The sequence below is a fragment of the Gymnoscopelus microlampas genome (genome assembly GCF_963454915.1).
Source record: "Gymnoscopelus microlampas genome assembly, chromosome: 11".
NCBI classification, from domain to species: domain Eukaryota; kingdom Metazoa; phylum Chordata; class Actinopteri; order Myctophiformes; family Myctophidae; genus Gymnoscopelus; species Gymnoscopelus microlampas.
The window spans coordinates 17121228-17133288 of record NC_139948.1 but is presented as its reverse complement, the minus strand read 5'-3'; the positions used below and the strand labels follow the sequence as shown (position 1 = coordinate 17133288).

Sequence of the window (12061 nt, the reverse complement as noted above, 5' to 3'; positions counted from 1 at the left end):
GTGTAGGTTGTATCCTCATCTCTGATGCTGATACAACGTATTCCTAGTATGGCCACATGTTCTCGACGCTGATTGGTTGCGTTCAGTAGGCCCCTCCCCCAACTCGACACGCATTGTTGTCTACTGATATCAAAGATGGCGACCGGACCCGCGTAAATCGTTGAACCCACAGAGGTAGTAAAATTGAATTAATTCGTGCATTTTTACAGCTCCTAGTGTTTCTATGATACACACCCTGCCGCCCTGGTGCGCACGCGGACTTGTGTAAAGTAAAAATGCATGGAATTCACTGTGTTCGTCCACTTATGAAGACCCGGGCCTAGGCGGTGTTTGAAAGCCACGGGCTGTGGTTGCAGCTGTGGCCGGAAAGCAGAGCGCATTGAGCCGCGGCAGAGCGAGCGGTGGAAATGTTGGGAGTTAAGAACTCAAAGTGTGAATGGAAGGGGGTGTGTTTGTGTTTCTGTACGAAAGGAGGCGGGAATTTGTCTTATCAATTATGTACTGTTTTGTAAACGATAAACCGGTACCATTACTGAAATAAGCAGGGCATTTAGGGGTCTTTGTCTTTTTGGTCGGTTAACTAAGTGATCTTCAGTCTCTCAACTATGATGACAGATGCTCCTGCAAAGTGGTCGCTCCTTCATAGCTAAGCTCAACTTGTGATAGAATTAACTATAGTTTTAAGAATCTAAGTATTTTTCGCTTCAGTTCTGTTTGGTTATAGTTTAAGTCATGATGAGTATATTTTACGTTATGAACTCAAGACACAATTTACAAAGTTTTCAGCTTGTTTGATTTAATAATATTCGGTGTTCTGACTGAGTGACATAAAACTCATTTTTCTTTAACTTGTATTATCATACCCTACCTACCTGCGTTTAAAACATGAGTTTAACCATATAATTGTGTAACAGATCATTGCCCTGTCTTCATGTTGTCAGCATTGTCCTGCAGCAAGAAATCCTGTTGAGAAAGAGGAGTCATGGCTTTTGAAGAGATCAAGGGTAAAGGAGCCGGTGGGATGGGTAATTACTGCTAATATAACTTAATAGTGCACATGCTGTTCTGAATAATTTAACACTATATTACATCACCATACAGCTAACACCACAAAATGAAGAACTTTATACTTATCACTGGGGCCTAATCTACATAAGGTGCACTTGCCAATAGATGTAATAAACCACATATTCCCTTATATTCCAGATGTGCCATCATATTCTTCTCAAGGTAAGCAGCATAATAATTATGTTATGCTTCTTTCAGATGTGGGAATGGAGGGAGACAGGGGCCTTGTGGCTGGTCGTAGTCAGAGAGAGAAGAGGAGGTCATACAAGGACCTGCTCAGAGAGGAAGAGGAGATTGCCGCTGAGGTCCGCAAGTCGTCCAAGAAACGGCCCAAGGTAAAATCATCTCTGCACAATCATCTGCTATCTTGTATCTTTACATTAGGCAGCTTTAAAGACGCTAGGTTATCAAAACAAGTTTTCGAAGACCTCACTGATTTCTGTGAGCCATTACGTATAAACTCGCAGTCTTATTTTAAATTAGGACTCAGAACTTTTCCTTCTTGGTGGTGGCGATTCACACAAGAAGAAGAAAAAACACAGCGATGACTACTATTACCGAGGTGAGAGGTGGGAACATACAGTCACGCTTGAATTTGGTTTTGTTTTCTGTTGACAGAAACAGTTGTCTGATTGTGTGGTATTTCCTCTTTGTTCTCCTCCATCCTTCATTCCACTGCGTAAGACCATGATGGCTCTGGTCCACCTCCCCACAAGAAGAAACGCAAGTCTACTGATCGCTCCCCGCCACTCTCCTCCCCTTCCGCCGGGTCCTCACACCCTACAGACACAGCAATGGGCCTCTTGCAGGCCATCACCTCGCCCATGGCCACTGGCTCGGACCCCAGCCCGCACCTGCACAAGAAGCCCTCCTACCCTACCTTCTCCTCTCACTCCTCAAAGGACCGCAAGCGTGAAGGCAGCGGGAACAAAGGGAGCCACTCTCTTTCTCACTCACGCCCTGTGCCCTCTTCATCGTCCTCCAAGAAGCACTCCTCGTCCAAATCATCCCTGTTCCACGGCGGTGCCCAAAAGGAGGAGCCATTGACGCTGCGCGAGGCAGATGGCCTGAAGATGAAGCTCATCATGTCACCGGAGAAAGAGGAGGCAGAGAGCTACCCGCCATTCTCAGCCTCCCACACGTCCAAAGGAGGTGCAAGGAAGGAGAAGGATCGGGAGCGCGGCGCCCCGCCCTCCAAGTCGCCCAAGAAGAAAGTGCAGCAGAGTCGGGATCCGCTGCCTGTGGTGGGGAAGGAAGTGGAGGTGGAAGGTAAGAGAGCATTACATTACTTTCTCTTGGATGCATCTTGTATGTGTGTGTATGTGTGTGTCTGTGACAGTCAGTCTTTTTGGTAATCAGTAGACTCAGTGAGTCAGCACAAATTCAAATCCCTCCAAATAATTTTGCTTCCTGTTTTCATCCATAATTTCTTCTGGTTGGAAATTGTACAATATGGCAACCAGACTAGCAGGTCGAGTCTCACAATCAATTCACTTTCAGCCAAATACCGTTTCAGGAGGAGCTTAAAACTACTGATTTATTTGAATGAATCCTGCATTATTTTAGCCAATTTGTATGGTATAGTATGTTATACAATATAATTAGCACATCTGCAGTGGTTGGAGTGGTCGTTGTTAATCCTATAGAGTAGACTATAGTTTTAACATTTTGAACCAAGCACACAAAATGCTCCTAATTTTAAAAAAATGGTTCATGGTGCTCCTGGAATCAATGTATAGAACTACAGGTTGGGCCACACTAAAGACACAATTTCAGGATAGATTCTGAGTAGCTGGAACTCAAGCCGAAAGCCAGCATCCTCTCTATTTAAAACACCTGAGGTTTGTTGTTCCTACTGTAGCTTTTAGTGATACAGCGCTCATTCTGTCCTCTTCATCAGGTCACTATGGAGAAGGCATGGGAGATGACAGCTCTTCCTCCGGAGGGGAGCTGGAGGCAGGAGAGCTGGTGATAGACGACTCGTACACACACCTGTCCAAGAAGAAGAAGAAGAGCAAGAAGAGTAAGAAGAAGAAGGACAAGGAGAAGAGTGGAAAAGAGAAGAAGCACAGTAAAGGATCTGGAGGTGGGTGAACATGATGCTGTAGATGAGTTTACGTCGTCTTAATTCAAGGACTTTAAAGGCATATTAAACAACTCAGCATCTGGGGATAAGCAAACGGCACGTATCTTTCTAAATTATGTACATCGCATATGTGAACAAGTAAGCATGAACATTTTTTAGGCAACAAGTACTGATGCAAATAAATAAATAATATGCAAATAAATAAGGTAGACAGAACTAAATAAAAATAAGTATTCAACAAAGCCATGTAATAAGATAAATGTACAAAAAAAAAAAAAGTACAATTGAACAAATGTTTAACAACAGAAATACAAAACAACACTGGGCTTAAACTACACGTTCAAAAGAGCACGGAACCTATGGCTACAGTATATTAACCCCATAATGTAGTAACTGGTTCAGTATGTGTGAAGTGAGATCAGATTCTGTATTTAGACATGCGTCTTTATTTAACTTGATTATTTACATCTCTTCTGTACAGGGTCTCATCCAGACGCCCCCAGAGGTCATGGTCACTCCCAAGAGTGCACCCCACACAGTCATGTGGGACCTATGTATGCCATGGGGGGCCGGACGAGCGCTCCTATTCCACACCACATTCCAGCTAACGACACTGTGACGGAAAAGAAGAAAAAGAAGGGAGAGAAGCATGAGAAAGATGACGATAAGGTAACATTAAAGCCCCATTCAGTGCCACTGATAGTCTTAGTGATTATTCTATCGATGACTTATCTTGTGTGTGTGTTTGTGTGTGTATATATATATATATACAGTATATATATTCATAATAGAAGGCTTAAAACCACTGACCAATGCACTTTATGATATGTTGAATATATTGAATGTATCCTGCTAAGATAAAAAATAAAATACTACTACTACTACTTTAGCCCTCATGGTCTAATCCAGACTGCTCCAGAGGTTACAACCATCCCTCGTACCACCACCTTGAAGTGGGTCCTATGTATGCCTTGGGCACCCCTGCTGCACAAGAGTTCCTTCAAGGTAAAGCCCCTGTGATGGACAAGAAGAAAAAGAAGGAAGACAAGAAGGAAGAGAAGCATGAGAAGGATAAAAAAAATTCATCGGGGATGAATAAAGTACCTACCACCTACCTACCTACCTACACACCTATAGACAAGGTAACGTTAAAGCCCCATTCAGTGCCACTGATAGTCGACTCAGTTCCAGGGCTGAAACTATCCATTATTTTCTTTGTGTGTCTGGGGGTGGGTGTGTGGGGCAGAAATTCTTGTTGATGTCTAAAGATTAATTTATACTCCATTGCATGACAGTGTCGCTTGTGGTCAAGAACTGATACGGGGGGGCAGTATCAGTGGCACAGTCGGTAGCGCTGACGCCTCACAGCTAGAAGGCCCTGGGTTCGATTCCCGCAGGGGACGCTGTGGGCACTGGGGGCGTGTCCTCTCCTCCGCGTCATCAGTGCCCATACCCTAGGTGGGGTTGGCGAAAGGGCCTCTCTGTGTCGAGTTTGCATGTTCTCCCCGTGTTCCCTAGGCGTAGGTATCTTCACAAAAACATGCAGTAATCCTGGTCACTATACTGGAACTGGTTCAGGTTGGAATAACGTGTTCCTTCCACGCGCTACGTCCAACCAGGGAAACTCCCCCTGTCGGGTGATAAGAAGGCTTGTTAGCTCTCATGCATTGAAGGAGGCATGAGCTTGGCTCTGAGCTCTCCCTAGGTTGGCAGAGGGAGTGTAGTGCCCAGGATTACTTAGACAATTGGCACTGGGTGAAAAAAATGGGGTTACAAAATTGTGGGATAAAGATTTTAAAATAAAAAAAAGAATTGATACAAGTTGTTAGCTTGAGAATCTGTTCTTTTCAAGCACCGTCATCCCACAGAGTATAAATTAGGCTTTAACCTGATGAAGGCCATGAGAGCTAAAGTGTATTGGTCAGAGCTTTTAAGCTTTCTATTATGAACCGTCAATATAGGTGAGGAGAACTTTTTCTTCCTCCATGTTTTTAATAGCAGAGCCAGTAGCGTCTCACATCTGATATCACATATCTGCTAATTTATGTTCATTCACTACACCAAATTCTGTATTAAGGCTGTTTTCTTTCCACACTTAAATTCTCTACACTTAAATTCACTTATATAAGTACTTTTGTTTAATTTGTATTATCTTATTTGTATTATACCTTATATTGGGCATTGTTAGCACAATCTGTCATAGTCTGCCGACTCTGCCACACCAAGATTTAGCTTCATATGACAAATAAATCTTTTAATCTCATATTCTTCTGTCTTAATTCAAACAGCCCAAGAAGCCCAAGCGAACAGCGCCTACGACGGCGTACCAAGTGTTCTGTAAGGAGTACCGGGTCAACATCAACACAGAGCAGCCAGGACTAGGTCAAGGACTTAAGGCTGGACCCAATAAACAAAGTAAACATTTCATTTATTATTAGCATTTAGTGTTGTTATTATTATTATTATAATATTATGTATACAGTATATTTTTTGGTTAATAAATGAATCTAACATTTTAAATTGTGGGTGCTGCACTCTAGATTGCCATCACCTGTCAGGCAATTATAGTGTTTGATTGCATCATGCCTCAGCATGTCTGAGAAAAGATCTGGTGCAGAAAAAATAGCAAACTCAAATAAGAGAGAAAGCATGAAGATAAATGATGTAACTTTATTCTGCTCAGTTAGTGTATATCATAATAATAATTGTTAATTAGTCATCTCAATTTAGTCTTTGCATGCTTATTTATTCATTATGTGTGGTAATACAAACATAAGACAGAAGTTCGTTCAGGTTGTGAACTTGTGAGAATGCGCTAGAGTGAGGGGGTCCCAAATCTTGCTTGGGGCTGCTGAAATTCTACGGCTAACCCTGACTAGGTGGATCAAAAAAATATTAACATTCAGTATAGTCATTCAGTATAATTGAACAAATGATTTAAACAAAAGCTTTATTTTCTTTTCTTAATTGGTTGTACTTTATGATTTGTCTTTATTTAGTACATAGTTGTGGTGATTTCTATTATTTAGACTATAGATGATTTTTTTTAAACAGGCTGAAGTCATGTATGATTTATGTGTCACACATGCACAGACTTAACTGTAATGAATTGTAATCCATTGTATTGAATGAACTGGCACTAAATCAGTCTGTATTTCTGATCTACAGTGTTTGGAGAGCTCAGTAAAAAGCTTGCAGAGGTATGGAAGGCTATGCCTGAGAAAGATAAACTGGTGAGTTAGTTCAAGCTTTTAACACATGTCAGAAATATCTTTGGAAGTGCCCTGAGCGCTATGTCATTAGGGCTTGTGGTGTTGGTATGTAAAATGCCCCCTTTGTTCTGTTCTTCTGCTCAGGTGTGGAGGCAGAAAGCACAGTATCTGCAGCACAAACAGAACAAAGCCGAGGCTACCACGGTCAAACGCAAGACCTCCACAGATGGAAAAAGCAAAGGTAACCATCCCTGAACTTTTCATTTCTTTTTTTTCTTTCTTTTTTATATGTATTTATTGCTTTTGACAAGTACAAAGGAGGGTTTAACTGAACATCCCCCACATAGAGCTCGTCAACGTATCAATGGTGGTAGTTGTTTTATTTGTCCTGTAACGTCTTTAATTTAGTCATGTTTTTAATCATAGGACCCCATAACATGATCGAATTTTCCCGGTGATCCAGTATCCTTCTTCTTGCTAATAAAGATACAAAGGCAAGATACTGCTGTATACCCCTTCCAATAAGTTGGTGATCTGAAAAAAATCCAAACAACGCCATCTCTGCACCCGGTGACAACTCTATGTTCCAAGGTTTTTAAAAATGGCACTCCAGTAGCCTTGTAGGCGGCGACATGACCAAAACATGTGTGTCATGTTTGCTGGGGAATCTATTACTAGAATCTGTGATACTGGGGTATATTTTAGAAAGTTTGAGATTAGTCAAATAAATACGGTGCACCACTTTAAATTGTATTTAAGCCTAGCGCATGATGTACTATCATTCACTCTCATTCATCATTAACCCTACCTAGTTCGTGTTCCAAATCAGTTTTAATTTTGTCCAAAGAAATGACTGTACGAGTAGAAATTTAAGTGTAAACCTTTGAAATTAAACCTTTCCCAGTTATGGAGATGTCCAAAACTGTGTCAATTAAAGAATTGGGGATAGCATTTGGGAAAGGAGGTATTATTTTTGACAACATTTCGAACCAGGAAGTATCGTAACGGATGAGAATTTGGGTGGTAAAAATGTTCACACAGTTCGCTTAAGCTACAAAATATGTTGTCTGTATAAAGATCCCTTAACTTAACAAGGCCTGCTCTCTGCCATAAAGAAAAGGCTGCATCATTCTTGGGCGGGGAAAAAAGGTGGTTGTTCTGAATAGAACTATGGTTAGACATTCCTCCGAGTCCAAGGGCAACTCTGAATTGAGACCAAATTCTTAAAGTAGAGACCACAAATGGATTAGCTGAGATTTTTTTAGGTTGAGTAGGTAAGGTGGTAGGACATGATTTGGTTTCAAGTTCACACCAGGTCAGTGTAGGTTCCTGTATCCAGACTCAGAGTATCATTTTGTGTATATTGACTGCCCAGTAATAATTTCTGAGGTTAGGCAAAGCTAATCCACCTGCAGAACTATTTCTCTGTTAGAACTCCTTCCTTATCCTAGGTGCTTTACCTTTCCATAAAAACAATGACATTCTTCATTTCTACTAGAAACTCACTTACGTGTTAAGGCCAGTTCACACCACTGCAACTAGTCGCAACTTGCAACCAGACCGGTGCCATTTGGGGGTAATAGTTGCAAGAAGTTGCAGTTGCAACTTTTTGGTTTGCGAATCATTGGTTTGGACTGGCCTTTAGACTCACCAAAATGTATTTTTTTTATTCAGGTAATTTCTTTTTGAAGCTTACCTGTGAAAATCCTAGTACTGTAGTTTCTTAGGCTCTATTTATCTGCAAAGCATTAATTTGTACCACTAAAACAGCCAACAGGTCTGACCCAGTGAACACAACTCAGACTGGGTATGACCCCACATGTAGAACGCCAGTCAGACATTTTGGGGGAGAAAGAATACTTGACACGTACCTTTTATTGAACAGAGATAATTTTTCTGAGAATTTAAACCACACCATGAGACATGTGGACATGTACTTAACATAAGATTACCTGTCACTATCATTGGCCCGCATTAATGGCCAGTAATGTTTATGGCACCATTATTGTTTTAGCAGCCGTAATCATTGTCGGTTGTCTCTGTCTCAGGTTCTATAAAAGGTGTAGGAATCACAACAGGGCTGGTGTCCCCTCCGAGAGCGTCCACCAATGTGTCTCTGTCACCGGCGCGAGTCCCTGATGTCGATCCCATCGATGCAGCAGCTCACCTGCAGCTACTTGGAGAATCCCTGTCTCTCATTGGCCATCGGCTACAAGAAACCGAGGTTTGTATGAAGACAGTCACATACCACAAATAGAATGCAGGGTACACACAAGGGCTGGGGAAAGCTCTTATGGGAAGTGGACCCATTGTATCACATTTTAAAGGTGCAATTCAGAACTTATTTTTTGGAGGCAATGCCATGATCTGGTACTTTTCATTTGTTTATGGAGTTGACATTACTACTCTAGACCACTCGGTGTGGATAAATTGTGTGAGGATGTCTTCCTTAGGCTTCTGGATCCCTGACTTGTCAAGACCATACTTCCCATGACATTAATATAATATCAAATCACATTTGTTTAGCAAAACCAATAAACAGTTTTTCTTTCCTTTCTTAGGGGATGGTAGCAGTGTCAGGAAGTTTGTCTGTCCTCTTAGACTCCATCTTGTGTGCTCTGGGGCCGTTGACGTGTCTCACAGCACAGATTCCACAGCTCAACGGATGTCCTCGCACTGTGCTGGTACGTTACTGGTATCTATTCATATAGCATGAACGCCAATCTAGTAGTTTCAGCTCCACAACCTCTTTGGTTTATATTCAAGTGTGTCATTTCCCATGGGCCCAATCCTTTCATTCAAACAAAACAACTTAACGTCTCAGCTTATAACCAAATCCCTTGCCAACCGTATCCAATTTCCAAATTTATTCGGAACGAAGCAAGGCAAAAGTATAAATGTAAAAAGGGGATTTGTCAGGTTTGAATGGGCCGGGCACACCGCGAAAAAGTCACAACCATCCCCTTAAGACACTGGCACTCATTTGTAATGCCATTGTTGAAACCACCACAAAGTCAAGAGTGAAGATGCTAATAGCAAACTTGTCAAATTTATGCAACCTTCCTCCCTGTCAACATGTACTAAATCCAATGTGAAACACATGTCCAAGGGAGCACACTAACAAATCCACAGTTGACAGGGCCCTCCTCAGTGAAATTCAGAGGTTTGCGTGTCGGCTTGTACTTAAATAAATAAGTCAAACAGACCAATTTTGTGTTCCAATTTTTTAGCGGTGTATATACGCCGTCTTTCTGCTGTCTTCAGCACTGCCTGCTTCTCATTTCGCACAGCAGTATAACTACATTATGTGCTTACCAAATATTCTGTCCTCTGAAACAAAACAAAGTGATTGGAAGAAAATTACAGCTGCTTTGTGGTTAGCAGAATACAACACAGCTTTCTTACCCCCTAAGTTCCAGTACTTGAGAGAAATAATATCGAACTTGGACATACATAATGGGATGCATGGAGAAAATTGCCTGTCCACATGTCCCATTAAGTCTGGACATGATTTCATAATAAGTCTATATGTAAGACTTGAATGGAAATTGAATACAGATTTGTATCTTTTCAAAAGGGTGAGCAAATATTTATTTTACACTTGAGTTAGTTGTAAAGAGCTCATTCATGTTTGTGTTGCTATCTGTAAACTAAATTCCTCTTGATTCCACCCTAGTCCATCACTGTTATTAGCATGCCAATGTGTTAATTGCACCCCAGTTAGTTACAGTCAGTGAATGGATGCAGCTTCGTTTGGACAAATGTAATTGATCATTATTTGTATGCAGCCTCAACCAATACACGAAAAAGGCATTTGTGGCTTTAACATTTTTAGATATATTTTTCTCTTTTTAATTTCAGTCTAACACCTTGGACAACATTGCCTACATCATGCCTGGACTTTGACTGAGCAAGTGAGGACAGCACAAGCATTCTTTCACCCAGTCTTTGTGTATTTTAGCCATGAAAGGAAGCGATGCGAGCAGACCAGACAGATGTGTCATTTATAGAACTGGCACTCAGAACATGGACGTTTATTTAAGCCGCTGTTTGGCACCGGAAATTGTTTCTAGTACCGACATGTTTTTAAAGTGTATTTTAAAAGTCTTTATTTTCTAATTGTGCTTCTTTTTTTTAAGGAAAACAATTTTATTGATCACTTTAAATTTGGCATCTCTTGGTTTTAGTGTTACTGTATGTTCTTGTGGGAACATATGTGTATTTGTATGGATGTTTTTCTGTTTGTTTGGCTGTCAAGCACATTTGACTGTAAGTATGCAAGTGTGACATGTACATACACATTCATAAGCAGTGATATAGAGACTACTTTTTTCTACACAAATAGATAGATAAACATAGTCAGGGTCCAAGTCTCTTTTTGTCCATCACCAACAAAAGACTAATATATTTCACAACTGCTTATTTTTCTTTTACAATGTAAGTACTTAAATACCCTGTTGTTTTATACCTGTGCTATTTTACCATGCATAAAGGATTTTGACAATGTATAGAAACCACATTCTTTTCCAGATCATGCAAACTAGTCAATAGTTCACTTTTGAAGTTTCAATATAGAAACCACTTTTAAGAGCAATTTTGTGGTAATGAAGAGCTTTTTTTAAAAGCACAATATTGTACGTCAGAGTTTAAATACATTTCCTGCTGGCTATTGCCCATTAATTGGAAATGACAATAAAATGATACATTTTCAAACAGACACTGCTTTTTTTTTTTTACTTAAACGAGGTACTGTAGCTGTAGGTCCATTTAGGTTCACACATGAATACACACTATACGCGTCGCAATTCTGGGAAATTGCAAAGTGTGGTTGCGCCGATTCGGGATAGTGAGGCAAAACCTCAAATTGTATGCATACAGGAAACATGGCTAAAACCCTGCCTTGATTTTGTCATACCAGGATATATAGGCCTGCGTAAAGATAGAACAGACACAACACAAGGAGGGGGGTGTGCAACATTTATTAAAAGTGGGATACAATATAAATTGAAGGAGTGCAAGGTATCTTCCGAGTGCCTAATAGTGGAAGTATGGAGCTCTAAGGGGAAGATAAATATAGTTAACTTCTATAACCCCTGTAAGCCGATAGTGATGTCTGAGCTTGAGGAAATAGCAACTAAGGCAGGTTCCCCTGCTATTTGGGCAGGGAATTTTAATGCACACAACCCCTTGTGGGGAAGTCAGGAGAAAAATATAAATGGTGAAGTAGTTGAGGAGCTATTTGATCACAGTAATTTGGTTATCATGAACGATGACAGAGGAACCCGGTTTGACGTAAAAACAGGTAAATTATCCTGTTTAGATTTAACGTTCGCCTCGCCAGGGCTAGCGAGAGTAGGGGAATGGGAAGTAATGGAGGATCATTCAATGGGAAGTGATCACTTCCCTATTGTGAGCAAGTTTGGAAGATCACTGATTATGGATCGGGTAGATAGAAGTAACAGATTTGACTTAGTCAGAGCTGACTGGGAAGCATTTAAAGAAGGTACAAGGGACCAAGTAGGGGAAGTCAACAGTGAAGGGACAATTGATTAGCATTATGAGTCATTAAGTGCAATGATATTTAGTGTGGCATCACTGACAATCCCTTTGAAAAAGCCTTTTAAGGACCGGGTTATTGTGCCATGGTGGAATAAGGAATGTGATGAGGCAGTGAGGAAGAGGAAACAAGCTTTTA

At 40.9% G+C, this 12061-nt stretch overlaps 1 protein-coding gene across 5 annotated transcripts; it reads left to right on the top strand.

Annotated features, from left to right (window-relative positions):
• The first annotated feature begins 123 nt into the window (after positions 1–123).
• hmgxb4a (HMG box domain containing 4a) lies at positions 124–11059 on the top strand. 5 transcript variants are annotated; one of them, XM_084073003.1, is made up of 14 exons: positions 124–174; positions 942–1025; positions 1267–1403; positions 1552–1630; positions 1753–2337; positions 2969–3154; positions 3636–3823; positions 4045–4296; positions 5443–5569; positions 6323–6387; positions 6511–6607; positions 8415–8590; positions 8928–9050; positions 10228–11059. In XM_084073003.1, exons 2-14 carry the CDS (start codon positions 983–985, stop codon positions 10270–10272), a joined length of 2103 nt encoding a protein of 700 aa, XP_083929129.1. In that variant the 5' UTR covers positions 124–174; positions 942–982; the 3' UTR covers positions 10273–11059. The 5 variants fall into 5 exon arrangements, with proteins under 5 accessions (XP_083929129.1, XP_083929132.1, XP_083929130.1 ...); XM_084073006.1 differs by having other exon boundaries at positions 131–174; positions 1552–1637; XM_084073004.1 differs by having other exon boundaries at positions 143–174; positions 915–1025.
• Positions 11060–12061: the final 1002 nt, after the last annotated feature.